The 17,668-nt window shown below is 39.7% G+C and overlaps 2 protein-coding genes across 2 annotated transcripts; one reads left to right on the forward strand and one right to left on the reverse strand.

Moving 5' to 3' along the window:
- Positions 1-436: 436 nt before the first annotated feature.
- On the reverse strand, positions 437-5,315 carry LOC117290554. The gene is made up of 5 exons (XM_033771993.1): positions 5,179-5,315; positions 3,688-4,060; positions 2,835-2,882; positions 1,956-2,219; positions 437-1,335 (listed from the first exon to the last, which is right to left on the reverse strand). The coding sequence occupies exons 2-5, from the start codon at positions 3,971-3,973 to the stop codon at positions 1,325-1,327; spliced, it is 609 nt and encodes a 202-aa protein (XP_033627884.1). The 5' UTR covers positions 3,974-4,060; positions 5,179-5,315; the 3' UTR covers positions 437-1,324.
- A 164-nt stretch (positions 5,316-5,479) lies between these two features.
- On the forward strand, positions 5,480-17,558 carry LOC117290864 (major facilitator superfamily domain-containing protein 1-like). Its single transcript, XM_033772419.1, has 13 exons — positions 5,480-5,735; positions 6,656-6,756; positions 7,142-7,251; positions 8,217-8,272; positions 9,142-9,285; positions 9,770-9,855; positions 10,264-10,419; positions 10,986-11,119; positions 11,585-11,699; positions 12,288-12,425; positions 13,068-13,207; positions 14,464-14,578; positions 16,138-17,558. The coding sequence occupies exons 1-13, from the start codon at positions 5,720-5,722 to the stop codon at positions 16,318-16,320; spliced, it is 1,494 nt and encodes a 497-aa protein (XP_033628310.1). The 5' UTR covers positions 5,480-5,719; the 3' UTR covers positions 16,321-17,558.
- The last annotated feature ends 110 nt before the right edge of the window (positions 17,559-17,668 follow it).

Raw genomic sequence — 17,668 nt, forward strand, 5'->3', positions numbered from 1 at the left:
CCCCTCCTCCCGACCAATGGATCTTCAATAGCCATGGTCACTTCCTAGGCCCAAACCCCTCAACAAAAATCTTAGCCCCCCACCACTTTAGACTGCTTTGGGTCATCTATACCCTCAGTCACCTAGACCCCCACACCATTATTTGTTTATTTAGACTGCTTTGGGTCTTCTATACTAGTCCCCTAGGCCCCACACCCTCGTAATCTCCTTTGCTTGATCCTACTGACACAGTTCAGTGAGCACACACCCCCACACACTACCCCAAGGCTCCAGAGCAGGATCCAGTTTCACCACGCATCACCGAGCTCCGTTTCCCGCCTCTATTTCCCGCCTTCGTGCACCACCAAGCTAATCCGCCTCCACAGTATTTAAGCAGCATGCAGCATCAGAGTCCACCTCTTTTTCAGAAGACAATCGGAGCATACTGATCAAAACGTTGAGTTCAAACCAGCGGTTCTTTTCAGAACCACCCCAATTAGAGATAGTCATTACATGGTGTTACCGCAATTCTTTCCAGATAAAACTTTGTTCTTAAAATTTTCATCTTTTCTTAAGATGATTCATGATAAGTCAATAGAACAGGCCCTATATTGACCCATGACTGATGCGCAGTGCACTATCACCATCATTTTGGGAGTCAAAATGTAAACAAAGATGGAAATGTTTGATGCGCATTGTGCGGAATTGCCTTCTGGGTCTACATAGCTATAGACCTAATCGCAAATACTCGGCATGTGACTTGAATGCGTGCATACTGGTCTAGCTAGAGATCAAGTTTAATCGCTAGCTAGCTAGACCAGCATGCACCTCATTCAACAGTTAGCACTTGCGCAATGGGTATTTGTGAAAAGGTCTATGGGGTCACAAATGTTCTTGTGGAGGAGCAATTTAGGCCTCTTGAAGGTGCACATCAATTTCCCTCTCATTATGGGCACTTCCATGAGGAAAATGTCAATTTGTACTGTATTGGAACTTTGCGGAGGGCACCACAGCGAAAGCAAAATGTTCACTTGGCAAAGTCCAAAGCATAATGGTGTCTGCACCGTTGTTGCACAAGGTCAACACAACTGCCCCATATTATTGCTTGAAGCCTGGTCCATATTCCTGCGAATGCTTCGTGGAAAGCGAATTTTCTTGCGTCACAATTGGAAAGGGAGCGCACACCGATTGTAACGTCACCATAATTTGCTTTGAATTCGCATGAAGTATGAACCGGGCTAAAGTCTGGTGGTTGTGATGGAAACTTGTGTCCAAATCTCACCCCGTCGCAAACATCAGATTTCACCCCATCGATCGCCAATGTACTCCTTCATAGTGATATTTATCATTCAGATCCTGCAATAGCAGAAGACAAAAGCTGCAACTTATCAAATGGATCTTAATCATTATTACTGGATTTATTAACGCCAAATTACCAAAGGATGCAAGGTGCTTGGTAGGAGAAAAACTAAGAAAGACCAAAGTGATGGCGACAACCAGCTACAGATTTGAGGTGTGCCTTGAGACACACTTCGAAGGACAGAACAGTCTGGGCAATTATTATTTTTTTTTTTGGGGGGGGGGGGACGGACGGGATGAGCGTTCCATAGGTGGGAGGCAGCAGTAGTAATTTAAAGCTCTCTCACCAGCTAGTTTGCGTGACTTGTTGACCACAATTTAAAACTCTTTGATTCTCTATAATAATCACCATCATGTCCAGGCATGAATAAGCCTTGTTATAACATACATACACACAACATAGCATAACGAAGTGGAGCAGACACAAACTTAGTTTTGTTTTAGAAATATAGAGATTATGTCAACATGTTTACCCGCTGCTAAAATATAGGATTCGAACTGCCTCTAGATACCGGGCAATCTCGGTGGTCTAGTTTGTAAGACACTACTCTAGAATTGCAAAGGTCATCAACACACAACGGTGAAAGCGAAAAACCAAATCTAATATCCTTACTTACCACCTATCATTGCCCTAAGATCCGCAACCAGGTCATTTCTGCCAATTTGTCTTAATCCTTTGTTCAAAACATCTACCGGCCTGTCATCGTTGTTGTCATTTCTCCATTTTATAAGCATTTGAAAAATCTGTTCAGCTACCCCATAGTAGTCTCTCTTAAGGTTTCCTACTTGTGTAGAACCAAGTCCAAGGTGGGTGGCTAGCTGCTCCCATCCACTTCCCAAACCTTCGGAAAGCTGCCGTAGTACGGCATCTGTCAGGAAATCTAAACACAACAAAAAAAAGAAAAGAAAATGAACACAACGTTCAATACATTTTAAATAGAGCATTTGTGGTAAAATTAAGTTGGTATGACTATATCTGGATCTGGATAAATATTCTCATCACTCTAATTAGAGCCAACTGAGAAGAGAAGATGATGAAGAAATTTCCATTTTAGATGTGGGTGAAAAAACCCAGAGAATTGTTCCAGGGAAAACCCACGCAGTCAAGTAGGGACTGAAAACCCAATCCACATAGTGCCCCTGGTGTGATTCGAACCAGGGTCCCAGGGGTGGAAGGCGAGGCCAGACACCACTACACCAACCTGACCGCCCAAATACACCATTGAGCAATTTAATCCATTTACATTGTGCCACAAAAAGGTTGCCTTGGAGTTGGTAAAAATAATCACTCAAAAGAGATTTATCAACATGGTTGATAAATCTATGGCAGTTGCCTTAAGAAAACCTGCATGGTTTAATAGCAAGATCCGGGCTTTAAATTTGTTTAATATTACTGAAGGATACAGGAGAATTGAAATACAAACTATGTGGGCCTCAGGGGCAACGGTTAACAATGAACCAAAGGAATTTTGCCAAAGAGCAAGGGCTTTACTTACGGACATTTTCACGTGCTGCACACAGCTCTTCTTTAGAACTCAAGGTACCTACATAAGGTAAACCAAATGCAAATTATGAGAACATTACACATAATTATGTAGATTTCTAAGTAGTCCGCTGGGAAACCTGGAAAGTCAAGTAGTGGTTTTGACTAGGTCACAGTAGTTACTGTCAGTGTAATAAAATAATGCAAGCCCAGGGGTCAATTTCATAGAGCTGCTTAAGCAAAAGACTTGCTTAAGCTTGCTTGTTTTACACATGTTACTGGCCAAAATCTCATGCCATATACATTGCTTGTGACTGGTATTTAGCTGTTGTTTACTTAGCATAACAATTGAGTGGAGTCTTGGCCGGTAATCTGATTTTACTAAGCAAGGATTTGTTTGCTTAAGCAAAATTTTGTGTTTAACAGAGCTCTATGAAATTGAGCCCTGGTTGTAAATTCGGCTAAAGTTTCTGTACTCTGGTCAATAGTCTAGAGGGACAAAGATAGCGGGGTGTTAAAAGTTTGCGCCCAAGGTATCCTGCCCAAATGTTGAAAATCGTGTGAGGAAACAAAGTTTACACCGTCACAAAATGGCACACCGCATGAATTTAGAAAAAAAAAGACAAATTTAAAGATTGCACCCATCATGGGTACCTATGTTTTGGGTGTACAATACTCGGTTTACGTTAGGCCAAATGAAAAAAACTTTCTTTTTTTTACACGAAAAATAAAGAGGATATATTTAACTGATCTCAGCCCCCCAAAATTTATTTTTTGAAAAATAACCCAGCCGTTTGTCTTAAAAAAAGCCCTCCTTCCTTTTTAAAAAGGGAGGCTATAAACATTTTTTTGTTGGTTGGCCTTACCTTGTTTTAGTTCATTTGCTAAATCTCTCCTTCCATGTTGAATTAGAGCTTTCATCAACTCTTTTTCTATTCCGTCCTCACTCACTTCATGATCAAAGTCATTGTTCCACATCTTCAGCATTTGAAAAACCTTCTCCTCTGTCCTGTCGCCTTGGTAATCCATTTTAATATTGGAAACCCTTACTGCTGAAATGTTGAGGAAGGTTGCTAGGCTTTCCCATCCTGTACCTAGTTTCTCGGACAAGAGACGCAATGTCTTGTCATCAATGCTTGATTGAGCAGCCATTATAGTAGTCGAGGAGTCAGAGGTGGATGTCCAAATTTACAGTAATATACCCATGCAGTAAGGATTCATTAAAGTGCCTTTAACAATCTGCCAAGAATACATAAAACAGGAAAACGAAATAATTATCAAATATTCATAAACACCCCAGGCAGTTTCTCTACTCCTATTGGTGGAGAGCGCGTCACGTGGGGGTGTTTAAACGGTTTATAATGACCAGTGTTTATAACCGGCTGGCTTCCGCGTGTCAGGCGCGCAAGATTATCATGCGGAACGCAATTCATAGCTATTGTAACAGCGCGTAATCTACTTCTGCTTTTGCCACGCTGCACCATCCATAGCCAAATTTTGTGCAAGGGCTGGGAGGCGACTGTCTATCTTCTGTCAAAGAATACCCTTATCGCGATCGGCCTAACACTCTCGAACAACATGTCTTGGCAGAGAAATACATTGACAAGGTTACGATGCAAAGCCAATAAAATAACATAGTGGCCATCGATCATGCAGTCTACCTCACACCAATGCCTCCCAGCAGCACAAAATCATACCACCCAAACAAGTTCCAACTCATTACAAGCCGCACCCAGCTTTACGGATTCTCCTTCTTCCCCCGACCTGTCTCAATGTGGAACACCCTCCCTGCAATCACAAGGTTGTGGGTTCGAATCCCCAGCTAACCGCTGATTTCCCAATGACTATAGAAATAGAATAAATATTGTCGTCTAGTTAATGAATCACAATTTCTTGATTTGTGTAATTCATAATCATAGACGTTAAACAAATGTTTGTGAGAGAGATTGGCTGTTGCCAGCTTGGTGTTTATATCCCTCGGGAAGATCATTCAAACAAACAACAAACAAACAAACAAGCAGCACATTTGTAAAAGGAAGAAAAGGAAGTTAAGAATACCATTTACCAAAAACAACAATAGCAATACTGTGAATACACGTCATGTTTATTGTTTAATTTAATGATGCTGCAATAATGTTTTAAAAAAGGGGGAAGGTTTTAATTGGTAACTTTCAACAATAGCCCCAAGCAAAACTGAGGAAACTCGAATTGGATCAATTTCATGATTTATGTGGGTGGTGGATGGGGCTACTTTCAACTAGAAATAGAACCGTACTACTATTGTGAGTATTACTACTTTCGTACCAAAAACTAACTCTACCATGTCTAAAGAAACAGTCTACTGTCCGCCACCTTACCTGTCGGTCTTAGACTCGGTATGGTATGGATGTCCTGATGAGTGTTTATGGAGGTATAATGAGGTGGTTTTGGAGTCTGTTTTTGGAGACTGCTGTTTAAACGCGCGCATTTCTTACCAGAGTTGATGATGGATTGGTACTTCCCCCTTTTTAAAATTTCACAGTGCTCTCTTTAAAAAGAGCGAGGGCGCGATCGCGAGATTGCGCACTTGGAGCGAAAATTTCTATTAACAAGCCGAGGGAGGTTACCTAGCGCGCATTCTAACGGGACTGAGCAATAAATAATACGCTGAAGATCAGAGAGGGCGCCCTTGTCATTCAACGTGTGTGTGTTGTTTTGACCAAAGATGGCAGATAGATTGTTCTGACTCGATGTCATGTGTCTGTTGTCTTTCCTGCATTTTGTTTTGTGCTGTGAGGTTTATTTATTAGCACAACACAGATCCTTCTTCAAAGTTGATTTCTTTCATCGAACGAGCGACTGTTGGAAATCCCGACTGTGTCCCAGTATAGACTTGCTGTGATTAGATTGTCGGGAGCCATGGACGTTTCAAAAGGTACCCTAAATTTCATTGATTTGTCACGGCTCCTCCTGCTGAGCTGAACCCTGAATACCCACTGAGCTAGCTGAGTGGAGTGCATGGACTTCACTCGAGTAGCCCACCTTGTTGAGCTGTTAATGGCTCCGTTTTTACTATCGGTCTCATCACTTTCGCCACTACAATGGTGGCAGTGATGAGACCGATGTTAAAAGCGGAGCCATTATTAACAGCTCAACAAGGTGGTCTAGGACTCGGGGTAGAAATCGGATAACTTTCCGTATGGCGCCACCACTTTTTCACTCATTTTTACAAAAAGGGATATACCAATCAGGTAAATTAGATACTATATTATTATTTTATTTCGAATGAAAAAGCGGTGGCGCCATACGGAAACTTTTCCTACAAATCACTAAAGAAAAACAGGGAAATATTATCAAGTCCGCCCACTTTTTGTGCAAAAACTAAATTGCACTATTGATAATTTCTGCCTAACAATTGAAACCACACTCATCATGACTATGGACATTTTAATTTTAATAGCATGATTACAAAAAGGTACTAAAATAAATACCCTAAAACATTGAAAGAAAGAAATTTGAAATTAAGGTTCAATTAGAAACAAAGGTGCATCTAGATCTTCAAAGTGCACTTTAAAGCAATTCACATTTCATGGGTCCTTGATGAAATTCAATAATTAATGATCATGTACAAACAATGACAATGAGATTTATTTGAATAATATATACCCCTGCAGTAAGGATTCTGTTCAGGGCCTTTAAGGTGAAACAAAAGTTTCAAACATAATACAAAATTAATTTCAAGAGTCTGTAGGCATGCACCTTGCATGGAATAGGAGGGTTTGTTCATCTCATGACTGTACTTATGCACTTGATACTTAAAACAGTTTTGATATTATTATTTTTTTTCTGCTGTAGCCTACTTCCGTTTTGTGGTGTTATTCTTCAACTGCCTGCTGACATTTGGGACGTACTTCTGTTTTGACATGCCAAGTGTCTTACAGGCAGTCCTGCAGGGGGTAAGTCTAGACGATGTGACCTGTGACCTGTGACATCACATGTTTACAAAAGAGCCAGAGAGCCCTGACTTCCTTCAGGCACGATTTGTACACGGCTCAATGGAAGAAAACATAAAAATATTATATTTTTTATAGCGATCGTATACGTCTAACTTCAACTTTTGAAAGAGGGCCTCATCACTAATCTCCTAACTAGTTGGTATGACACTATTCTAGAATTGCATTTAGATATTGGGTTTGAATCCCACCGGAGTAAAATGCAGGCCTGTGTTTTGTCACACCACTCGAGAAAAGACCGAGTAAACAGTGCTAACACACAATGTTGTATATGGGTACAACCAAATGAAGGGTCTGAACTGGTTTTCTTTTTTCTATTTTTTTTCAGAATATCACTTGTGTGAATACGACCAACACCAATGCTAGTGATGATTGTGTGGAGGGACTCGGCATGAACCCTGATCAATACAATCTACTCTATGCCATCTACGCATGGACGTAAGTTTCTGATGTTGCAGTTAGTTTGCCCTGCATGGAATAAGAGTATGTTAAAAGACTTTAGGCCTGCCAGAAGCCTTTTATTAGGCATCTGATAGCACACAAATTTGTGCAATAAAGGTTTTTCTTTTCTTTCATTGTTCGCTTGCAACTTTGATGACCAATTGAGCTCAAATGTTCACAGATTTGTTTTTTCTGTCTTTTTTTTTTTTTCAGTGGGATTGTTCCTGTTTTCTGGTCTATGTTTTTTCTTTCTTTATTTTGTTGAAACTTTGATGACCAATTTAGTGGAACTCACGCTCTGGTGGCTTAAAGGCACTGGACATGTTTGGTAATTGTCAGTAAAAAGACCAGTATTCTCACTTGGTGTACCCCAACATTTATGCTTAAAAAAAACAAACCTTTGAAAATTTGAACTCAATTGGTTTTCGAAGTTGCAAGAGAATAGTGGAAGAAAAATCACCTTTCTCGCACAAGTTGTTTGCTTTCAGATGCTTGAATTCGAAACCTCAGCTGATTAATGTGCTGGTGTCCCAGGGAAATTTGTCCTCCGGAGATTGTATCCCCCATGTAAAAACAACGCGAGTTGAAGGAGGATGATAGAAAAGAGGGTGCTTTCAGAAAGTCTGTACAGAGTTTACGGATGGGGGGACAGAATCTCTGGGATCAGAATCTCCTGCCACACCGACGCTCTACTGACTAAGCTATCCAACCATTAATCAATTAATCATTAATTTGTCCTCCGGAGATTGTATCCCCCATGTAAAAACAACGCGAGTTGAAGGAGGATGATAGAAAAGAGGGTGCTTTCAGAAAGTCTGTACAGAGTTTACGGATGGGGGGACAGAATCTCTGGGATCAGAATCTCCTGCCACACCGACGCTCTACTGACTAAGCTATCCAACCATTAATCATTTAGTATTACTGAAATATTTTTTCCTCTCTTGTCCTTCTAATTGGAACAGGAATGCAGTGGTTGTAATTGGTGCAGGGTATCTGATTGACAAATTTGGCAATCCGGGTGAGTGTTACATTAACTAAAAGGCGCTGCGTCCATCTTAGACCTTATCGCAAATACGCATGCATTAGACGTGGAATGATGTGCATGCTGCTCGAGCTAGAGATCAAGTTTGATCGATAGCTAGACCAGTGTGCACCTCAATCAAAAGTTAGCATAGCACTTGTGCTATGGGTATTTGCGAAAAGGTCTATGGTCAAAGCCTGTGGCTGTGCACAGAATTATAAACTCGCTCCTACCCAGTCGCATGCGCATTAACTTGTTTAGAGTTCATAATTCCATTTAGAGCAATAGGCATGCTTTAATCGTGACTACACACCCCCTTTAAATCATCTCAATCAATATTCTACAGTATCAGGCTGTTCTCATTTTCTTAAAGGCAATGGACACTAATATTGATAATTACTAAAAATAGTTGTAAGCATAAAAACTTATTGGTAACGAGCAATGGAGAGTTGTTTATAGCAAAAACATTGTGAGAAATGGCTCTCTGTGAAGCAACTCAAATAAAGGACTTCAGCTGAAGCATTTTTATTATGCATCTGAAAGCACACAAAGTTATGCAACTAGGGCGTTTTTTCTTTCATTATTCTATTGCGAAGCACCGTTGTCTAAATGAAATGACGCCATAAAAAAAGCCCATTGTATGTATGTAATTGACCAATTGAGCCCAAATTTCCTTCCACAGGTATGTTATTTATGCATGTGTTGGGATACACCAAGTGAAAATACTGGTCCTTGACCAAACGTGTCCAGTGCCTTTAAAGCTGTAGGAATGAAATGCAAGAGTGAATAAAACCCCCCCAAAAAAGGTGACCGCCAAGAGAGATGAACATTTTAGTTGACTTTTTCTGTCTTCCCTTTTTTTTCAGTGGGACTGTTCCTGTTTTCTGGCCTGTGTTTGATCGGGTCTTGCACATTTGCCGGGGGAGCAATGTTGAAAGGAACCAGTGCCATGTTTCCCGTCATGCTCGTTGGACGTTTGATATTTGGATCAGGAAACGGATCATTGACAAGTAATTGCAGTAACCATTCTTTTATTACTTGGATGTTCATTAAAGAGTGGAGGTTTGTGAGTGGGTCAAACTGCCACCATGTCTTGTACCATGATACATACAGAATTCTGTACTGTGGTATTAAATCCCATATCCTTTTTAATAGACAGGGAAACTCTTGAGAATAGCTAGGATGAAAACTGATCACATGAGTACAATTTTAAGCAAGCTTGAATCCTTGGTTGTGATTGGCAAACCCATAACAAGAAGAGGTGTGATACAAACCTATAAACCACAAGACAGCCGGTCATAAGTTTACTGGCCTGGCAATAAAACCACTGGCCTGGGGCCTGCGGTTAAGTGTAAAATTTGAGCCCGGTACGAGTAAAATGGGTTTGGAGAACCTTGAAGGAAGTGCTGTGTAAATGTACACATTATTTTAACACTTCATTGTAATAAACAAGAGTATAAATCTCTCAGACGTTTCTTCTCGTGTGTTCTACAGTTGTACAGAACCGCATCACAGCCTACTGGTTCAGAGACAAGGAGCTCGCTCTTGCCTTCGGAATCACTTTAACCTTCTCAAGACTGGTAAGCATCTAGTAAAAGCCACCTTCACACCGAACTCATTCTCACTACGGTCTGAAAAGAATGTAGCCGAAAAGACTTAAACTGTGTGCAAACCGAGTAGAAACTTTTGATGGTCTGTTTACGAACTGCATGGACGGGTTTGATCAGGAATGCTGCTCCTGAACTTTGAGCCTTCCTTTATCATGGAAGAGAAGGGATTTATCCTGGTGTTTCTGGTTCACGTACCATGCACCCTTGTGAACAAGTTTCCTCAGGCTTGCAAGCTACAGTGATTAAGTTCATTTATGAGGCATCTTTGGTTTCTTTACAAGAAATATATAATAACTATTAATTTTTTTTATTTATTTAACTAGGCTTGAAGCATGTGTTTCGCTGCATTTATACATTTTTTTCTGTTTTTTCATTCAGGGAAGTGTTTTGAATTTCTTCTTGACCAAATCTGTTGAGGAGAAAATAGGACTGACGTGGGTGTTGTGGGGTGGAGCTTTTCTCTGCTTGTTCGGATTCTTTGCAGCCCTTTTAACGAGCTGTCTGGATACGTATGGAGTACGCAAACAAGGACAGGTATACAAAGAAATTCATAGTACAGTTGACTCTCCTTTATATAACAAGGTCGCTGGGACTGGCCAAATTATCTCTTTATAAAAAAGGAACATTGTTAAAAGAGTACAGCAAAACAGAGAAACACAAAGCAGAAATGAGATTCAGGACTTCAGAACATACTCTTTATAAGCAGAACCTCTTTAAAACAGTGTTCTTTATAGCGACAGCCGAATGTAATTATTTCTTCAGGGAAATTGCTTCGTAAACTTCCAGATGTTTAAGTGGGTGGTAGCGAGAATACACTTTCGAAATTACTATTATATTTGTTCTATGAAAAAATTTGTAATAATGTTTTCTGTCATGACATCAATCAGAGCCAGAGTACCCTCCAGTCTAAGACAGATGTATGCAGTTGACTTCGGCCGTATCTGAATAAGTGAATATGGCTTTGGCTATGGCTGTTGCTAAGAGGCTGCTATTAAGACATACCAAACTTCATTGCATGATGACGCTGTCATTCAGCTGTAGCCGTAGCCGTCGATTCGGACACCGCCTTACAGTGTCTATGATTCTTGTTTGAAATTCAGGAAGCCAATATGAAGCAAAGCTCCAGGAAACTTCGCTTCAGTGACATCCGCTACTTCACCTTATCCTACTGGCTGGTAACTCTCACTATAATGTTTTTCTACAATGGTGTCTTCCCATTCGTGGCTGATGCAAGGTACATATGTAAAGTTATGAAGTCAGACTTTCCGCTGTCTCTACTCTTTTTATATTTTTTATATATTTGAAATATATATTTCTTTGTTTAATTTTGGTGGGGGGGGGGGGTTTATATTCATTGCTAAAAACATACTACAACTATCCAGCATGCAACGGTTAAATTGGGTTGAATAGAAGAAAATCAAGGTGGCTGCACTATGATAGGTCTATATGTAGAACATGCCACTAAGTGAAAAGCTACTGACTAAAATCTTGGTCTGCTTTCTCCTGAAGTCGAGCAGAGTATACTAATCGAAACGCGGGACCAAACTGGCTCTTTTCAGAGCCACCACTCCCTCAAAAGAGAATCATTACATGGTACCCACAAGTTTACTATTATTTATAGTCTATTTTTATCCTTCACACCAGGCAAAGCTTCAAACATCACTGGGTCCTCACATTCTATATTTGTTTCTGTCCGCAGTAAGTTTATTCGAGACAAGTATGGTTACTCTGAGGATTCACCAATACCAGGCTACTTAGCTGGAGCAGTTTATGACGTCTCACTTGTCTTGTCTCCATTTCTTGGTGCACTCATTGTAAGTAGAGACTTAGGGAATAACGATGGGAGGGCCCGGTCTTGGCTATGTGGTAATGAACGCGTTGGTGGCTGGCCGCTGTTAACAGAAAAAGCTGGATGAATCAACATGTGATACAGCGCAAAGCGCAAACACTAGTTGTACACAATGTATGCTGGTAAAGGGGCCATTTATCCGCTAGTTTAAATTCGACTCTACACCCGCTCTTCATCCATTACCAAGCAACACAAGTCGGCCATAACCAACCATGTTGCAGCCACCAATCACACCATCAAATAGGACAATGCCTTTGTAATTGACACAGAATCTGACAATGGCTTGGGGAGGCCATTTGAATCAGATCAAACACAGTCAGGAAAACACTCTCAACAAAGAGGAAACGGCAAAGAAGCTCCAGAACAAACAAAAATCGAACCTTATTATCAACAGTGCTATAAAGGAATATGTCTCCTAATTTAAACGTAGTCCCACATACCTTGCAGGAAATACTGTATGTTACAGCACTATCTAAGAAGCCACTATTATTATTATTATGTAAAGATGCATTTCAAGTGTGTTTTCATTATACTTTTTATCTCCTCTATACAGGATATCATAGGTATGCGAGGTCTGCTGGCGCTTACATGTGCACTGGCTACTATTCCAGTCTTTGGCCTGCTAGCATTCACTACAGTCTTTCCCCTTGTCTCGACCCTCTGGCTGGGCGTTACTTATTCCTTCGCTGCTGTGAGTATTTTTTTCTCAGACTTTATTTGAGTACGAGTCCAAGTTGTTGAGTCACTGAGGTGCAGCGGATCGATGGAACAAGTCTGGTCAAGAGTACAAATACTTACCAAGGAAAAATAATAATGATAATTACTCAACTGTTCATTTATATTTCTTTAATGGAAAAGAATTCTGCCCAACTTCAACTTCTTAATATCTACAGTGTAAAATAGAAGACTTCTCTTTGGTCTCTAATTGTTTGGACTTAAGTTTGTTTAGAGACGTCCATTGGTATGTTATTTATTTGAAAGAGCAGACAACAAAACATGGACCATTTCACGGAATAATCGTTATGGATACTGCATAATGATTGGCCAAAGAATTGAAGTTTAAAGACAGCGCATCCCAGTCCAAACTATTAGCAGTACGCATATTTTCTAACGCTAGCGCCAGCGCAAATGGTTGCATGAGCGGAACAGACCCCAGAGTTCTAACTGCTGTAAACAGCACCATCAGCACCATCACTATCTGCCTCAATGCTCCTCAATTGGACAGTCTTGTTTGAAATATACACACAAAACAAAATCTAAAATATCAAAGGCTTGTCACATTGTCAATGATAGTGTATCGAAACTTTATTTTTATTGTTTATTTATTTTACAGGCAAGTTTATGGCCGTCCATCCCTCTAGTGGTTACCCAGGCAACGGTTGGCACGGCAATGGGTTTTGCAACCTCCATTCAGATGATAGGGATTGGGGTTTGCAATCAGGTGATCGGTGCTATTTTAGGAGATTCCACAGAGTAAGTACATGTAGGGTGATTGCGTAACATTTAAAGGCACTGGACACTATTGGTAACTACTCAAAATAGTTGTTAGCATAACGACTTACTTGGTAACAAGCAATGATGGAGAGCTGTTGATATTTTTAATGTTTTCATAATGTTTATTCTTGTTGTGTATCTTTTAAACTCAATTCAGCCCTCGGGCTGCGATGTTTGAATTTTTAATAAACAAATAATAATAATAATATACAACATTGTGAGAAACAGCTCCCTCTGAAGTAACATAGTTTTTAAAAAGAAGTTTTTAAGAAAGTAATTTTCCTCTAAAACATTTGAGATTTCGAGACCTCAGAATTAGATTTTTGAGGTCCCGAATTCAAGCATATGAAAGCACACAACTTCGTGTGAGAAGGGTGTTTTTTCTACCATTATTATCTCGCAACTTCGACGACCAATTTTCTCGCAACTTCGACGACCAATTGAGTTCAAATTTTCACAGGTTTGTTATTTTGTGCATGTTGAGATACACCAAGTGAGAAGACTGGTCTTTGACAATTACCAGTGTCTTTTATGGTTAATTCTAAGAGAATACTAGTGAAAGCCTACATGAACAGACCACTAAAATCCTAAATGTAACAAACTCATGTACAGAAGGATACATTCATAACTACACAGTAATTAAGGGTAATATTTCAATAACAATAACATGCCAGTCTTATTTAGCACTTTGTCTCAAAGCACTCACTCATTACTTTTTTTCTAAATGTTCAAAATATCATTGTGAGACAAAATCTGTAGAAAACACAAGGATCCGGAGGAACTTGGCGACAGTGTACTGGGTTATTATATGTACATTACTCAATACACAGGACCTTTGACTCTCTGTCCCATCCGAAGGACGAAGCCATAATGCTTTCTCCAGAAGACGATCAGAGCATACTGATCGAAACGTCAAGTTGAAAGCAACAGTTTTTTTTTAAAGAACCACCCCAACTCATAGAAATAGTCATAACATGGTGTTACCGCAAACCTTTCCATATATTGAAGCCATAATGATCATGTGCCTTGCTAAGCGCACAGTTGTCAAGACCGGGACTTGAACCGACACTCTAATAATCAGAAACGCCAGTCCAGAGCCCGAGTCCAATGCGCTTGACAACCCAGCCAAGATATGCCACTAGGAGAAACTTAGAAAATATTGCAATTTAACACCAGGAATGGTAAAACAACCTGTTGTTCACCACTGTACTGTTTATTATTTTTACAACTCACAGACTTCCCCATGAAGAGACATTGAAACGCTGGAAGTACGTTATGATATTCCTGTTTGCCAATACACTGGCATGTGTAGTTACAGCTCTACTTCTTAACATCACGGACAAGAGACAGGTAATGTACAATTTGAAATTGACAACTATATAATCTTTGGGCGAAGTGCTGTTGGTTCAGAATTTCTTGCGACAAAGCTTTTCCACGTTTCCGCGCTTTGTCACAAGAAATTCTGAACTATCAGTTCCTCAGTTCGTTAGCGGACCTGTTTTTTTTTTTACATTCTTCCCAAGTTTTTGAAGCAAAGTATCACTTCAGCTCAGAAGCTGAGATCTAGCAGAGTGATACTTCAAACTTACCCTTTCAGCTTCTGGAATCAATTTTCTTTAAACAGCATGTTACACAACAACAAGTAATAATAAATAATAATAATAACAAGACTTGTAATGCGCACATATCCACCCTGCTGGGTGTTCAAGGCGCAGTAAAACCAAAAACAAAACAAAAACAAAACATAACACAAAGAAAAACAGACACAACAAAATTAGTCATTGAAAACCTGTGACATAAGATAAGTTTTGAGAAGAGACTTGAATTTTGCAGTACAAAGACAAGATCGAAGATTAAGTGGTAGAGAGTTCCAGATGCGTGGCGCGGCTGAAGAAAAAGACCTGTCACCCCATGAGTGTCGAGACTTGGGTTCAATGAGGAGAAGCATAGAACTTGATCGAAGATTCCTTGATGGAGTGTAAACTTGAAGCAGTTCAGAAATATAGTGGGGAGCCTTGCCATTAAGAGCTTTGTGGACAATGAGCATCAGCTTGAAGATGATTCGGTGAGAGATAGGGAGCCAGTGTAGTTGTTTCAGAATGGGGGTGATAGAACAGGATTTTCTAGACAGTGTCACAATGCGGGCAGCAGTATTTTGGAGCCGTTGAAGTCTGGAAATCTGGTTGTTAGGAAGACTGTAGAGAAGAGCATTGCCGTTGTCAAGACGAGAAGTAACAAATGGGTGAATGACCTTTTCAGTAGTGAGAATTGCGGTTCAACTACAAGTGGTGTTTAAAGTTTGCGCCTGAGCTATCCTGCGCAAATTTTTAAATCATGCAATGAAACAAGATTTACTACGTATAAACATGGCAAACCATGCAATGATAAAAATCATATATAAATGTAAATATTATACAACAAAATTAACCCGTGAAGATTTCATTTCAAAAGGTTGTATTGTTTTTCAAATTATCAAAACCACGGCGGATATGTCCACACAGAAAGAATAATCTGTAATGGGAATAGACAATCTGAGAAAAGTGTCCGAGATACAAATTTTTGGGGGGATAAAGTCTTTTTCCATCCACATAACTTGGAAGTATACAATCTAAAAATGCTGTCACCTAGCCAAGTAACTTTTAATTGCCATTAATTTGAAGAGTGGTTATTACCAGTGGTTATGACAAGTGTTTCATGGGCAAGCGTTTCAACAAAAATTAAGATCATGTTCAGACATTATATGGGAGAAATCTGTGCTGGGCAGCACAAGGTATTTTGCACAGAGTGCTGGGCGAAACTTATTAGTTCTGGGCAGGCCGGCCAAACAACAACACTGGTGGTTCCTAACTTTAATTTATACCTTCTCTGTAAAGGTGATCTCTAATTTTTTAATTTGGTTTCTTTCTCAGGGCCGGGTTCTGAATCAGAGCAGAAGAGAACGCAAACGACGCATGGCGATGATAGAGAGCTCCATAGCGGAGGATGAATCAACTACTAACCCTTTGGTCAATGAAACGGAACCCTTACTGTTTCCATCAATCAACTCATCACCGACCGAAGTAAGACACGATGGGATCGTTCACAGAACCTAAGGAAATCATGACGTCACTGCAGGGGATTAAGCAATGCATCTCAAAGAAGAAAATGTGTGTAATGTTTTGAGTGTGGATCTTTTTACACCACATTTTGTTACAGAGTCATTTACTGTCTTGGTAATTTTACTGAATTTTAATGTAGCATTATCCATAGACTCCTTTGCAAATTTTGTGTAATAATTTGTCGAAATGGGAATCTTTTTATACCACATTTTGGTACAGAGTCTTTGAGGGTGTCAATGATTTTACTGACTTAAAGCACTCTTCAGAAACTACTGCGGTGTATATTGGTCCGAGGTATTATCTAGACCAGCACGCACCTCATTGTGCGTGTAACGCTCATGTAAAATGTATATTTGCGAAGTTGTCTATTGAAAATGTTTACCTGGCCAAATGCTAGATAAACACCACTAGATATCAGCTTTGTCTAACTAATCTGGATAGATCACTGCTTATGGAGGCCACTACAATGTCGTTCACCACAGGCATGATATTCTTCTTACTTTAGTCTGATTTCCTATTTGTTTGCCCTTTCATTTCATTTCATTTATTAATTGGGAGAAATCAGAAAAATTGTGAATTAAGATGACCTGAAATGTCTATTAAAGCCTACAAACATTGTTGGTCAGTCCTTGTACTTGATAACATGTTCCTACTTTTTTTTCCATCCAAGGACAACATGTCATGCCTGGCACAAGTGTACATGACATGTACAGTTTCTAAACGGTCTGAAGTTTTAAATCCCGGGCAAATGCTAACTTTGAAATGAATCCTTACCAGTGACAACACTGGGGGACAAGTGAGACTTTAAGTGTATGAGATTTTAATCATTCTGAAGTTAGTATTTTAAGTTCTTCTCTAGAGTACCATCATGACATCACAATATCATAATCTTTTTTCTCTTGAATGGAAACAATTATTTGTTCACCTTAAAAACAAAAGTTGTATGCCATCTTCATCAGATGAATTATCATGTTTATAAGTGTGACATTATTTTACTTTAATAATTCATGGCAACTTCACACAAGCTGGTGCCCAATCCGCATGCTTGAACTTCGTACTAACAATATTACAATTTGCATGTACCATAATTTTTAGCCTTGGTACGATTGGCAGCCAGTGTTATGTCTCCGGTCTTGGTCTGGACCATCAGGGCCCAGTGCTTAAGCACAAAATGTAGCTAAGCACAACAAAAAATATGCTTATCAGTATAAAGTTACCAGCCAAAACACAATGTCACATGTACAAATTGTGACTGGTATCCTGCTTATTTCTACTAAGCAGAAAATTGTTAAGCAATATTTTCTGCTTAAAGGCAGTGGACACTATTGGTAATTGTCAAAGA

Source organism: Asterias rubens, chromosome 5, assembly GCF_902459465.1.
Source record: "Asterias rubens chromosome 5, eAstRub1.3, whole genome shotgun sequence".
Taxonomy (NCBI): Eukaryota; Metazoa; Echinodermata; class Asteroidea; order Forcipulatida; family Asteriidae; genus Asterias; species Asterias rubens.

Bases quoted from the DNA above. Each gene is read 5' to 3' on its own strand.
- LOC117290554 (XM_033771993.1), bottom strand. From the start codon at position 3,973: ATGGCTGCTCAATCAAGCATTGATGACAAGACATTGCGTCTCTTGTCC. The intron at 2,883-3,687 runs GTAAGGCCAACC...TACCTTATGTAG, and splicing joins AGCAAATGAACTAAAACAAG to GTACCTTGAGTTCTAAAGAA. The intron at 2,220-2,834 runs GTAAGTAAAGCC...TGTTGTGTTTAG, and splicing joins TGCAGCACGTGAAAATGTCC to ATTTCCTGACAGATGCCGTA.
- LOC117290864 (XM_033772419.1), top strand. The intron at 11,700-12,287 runs GTAAGTAGAGAC...TCCTCTATACAG, and splicing joins CATTTCTTGGTGCACTCATT to GATATCATAGGTATGCGAGG. The intron at 12,426-13,067 runs GTGAGTATTTTT...TTTATTTTACAG, and splicing joins TTACTTATTCCTTCGCTGCT to GCAAGTTTATGGCCGTCCAT.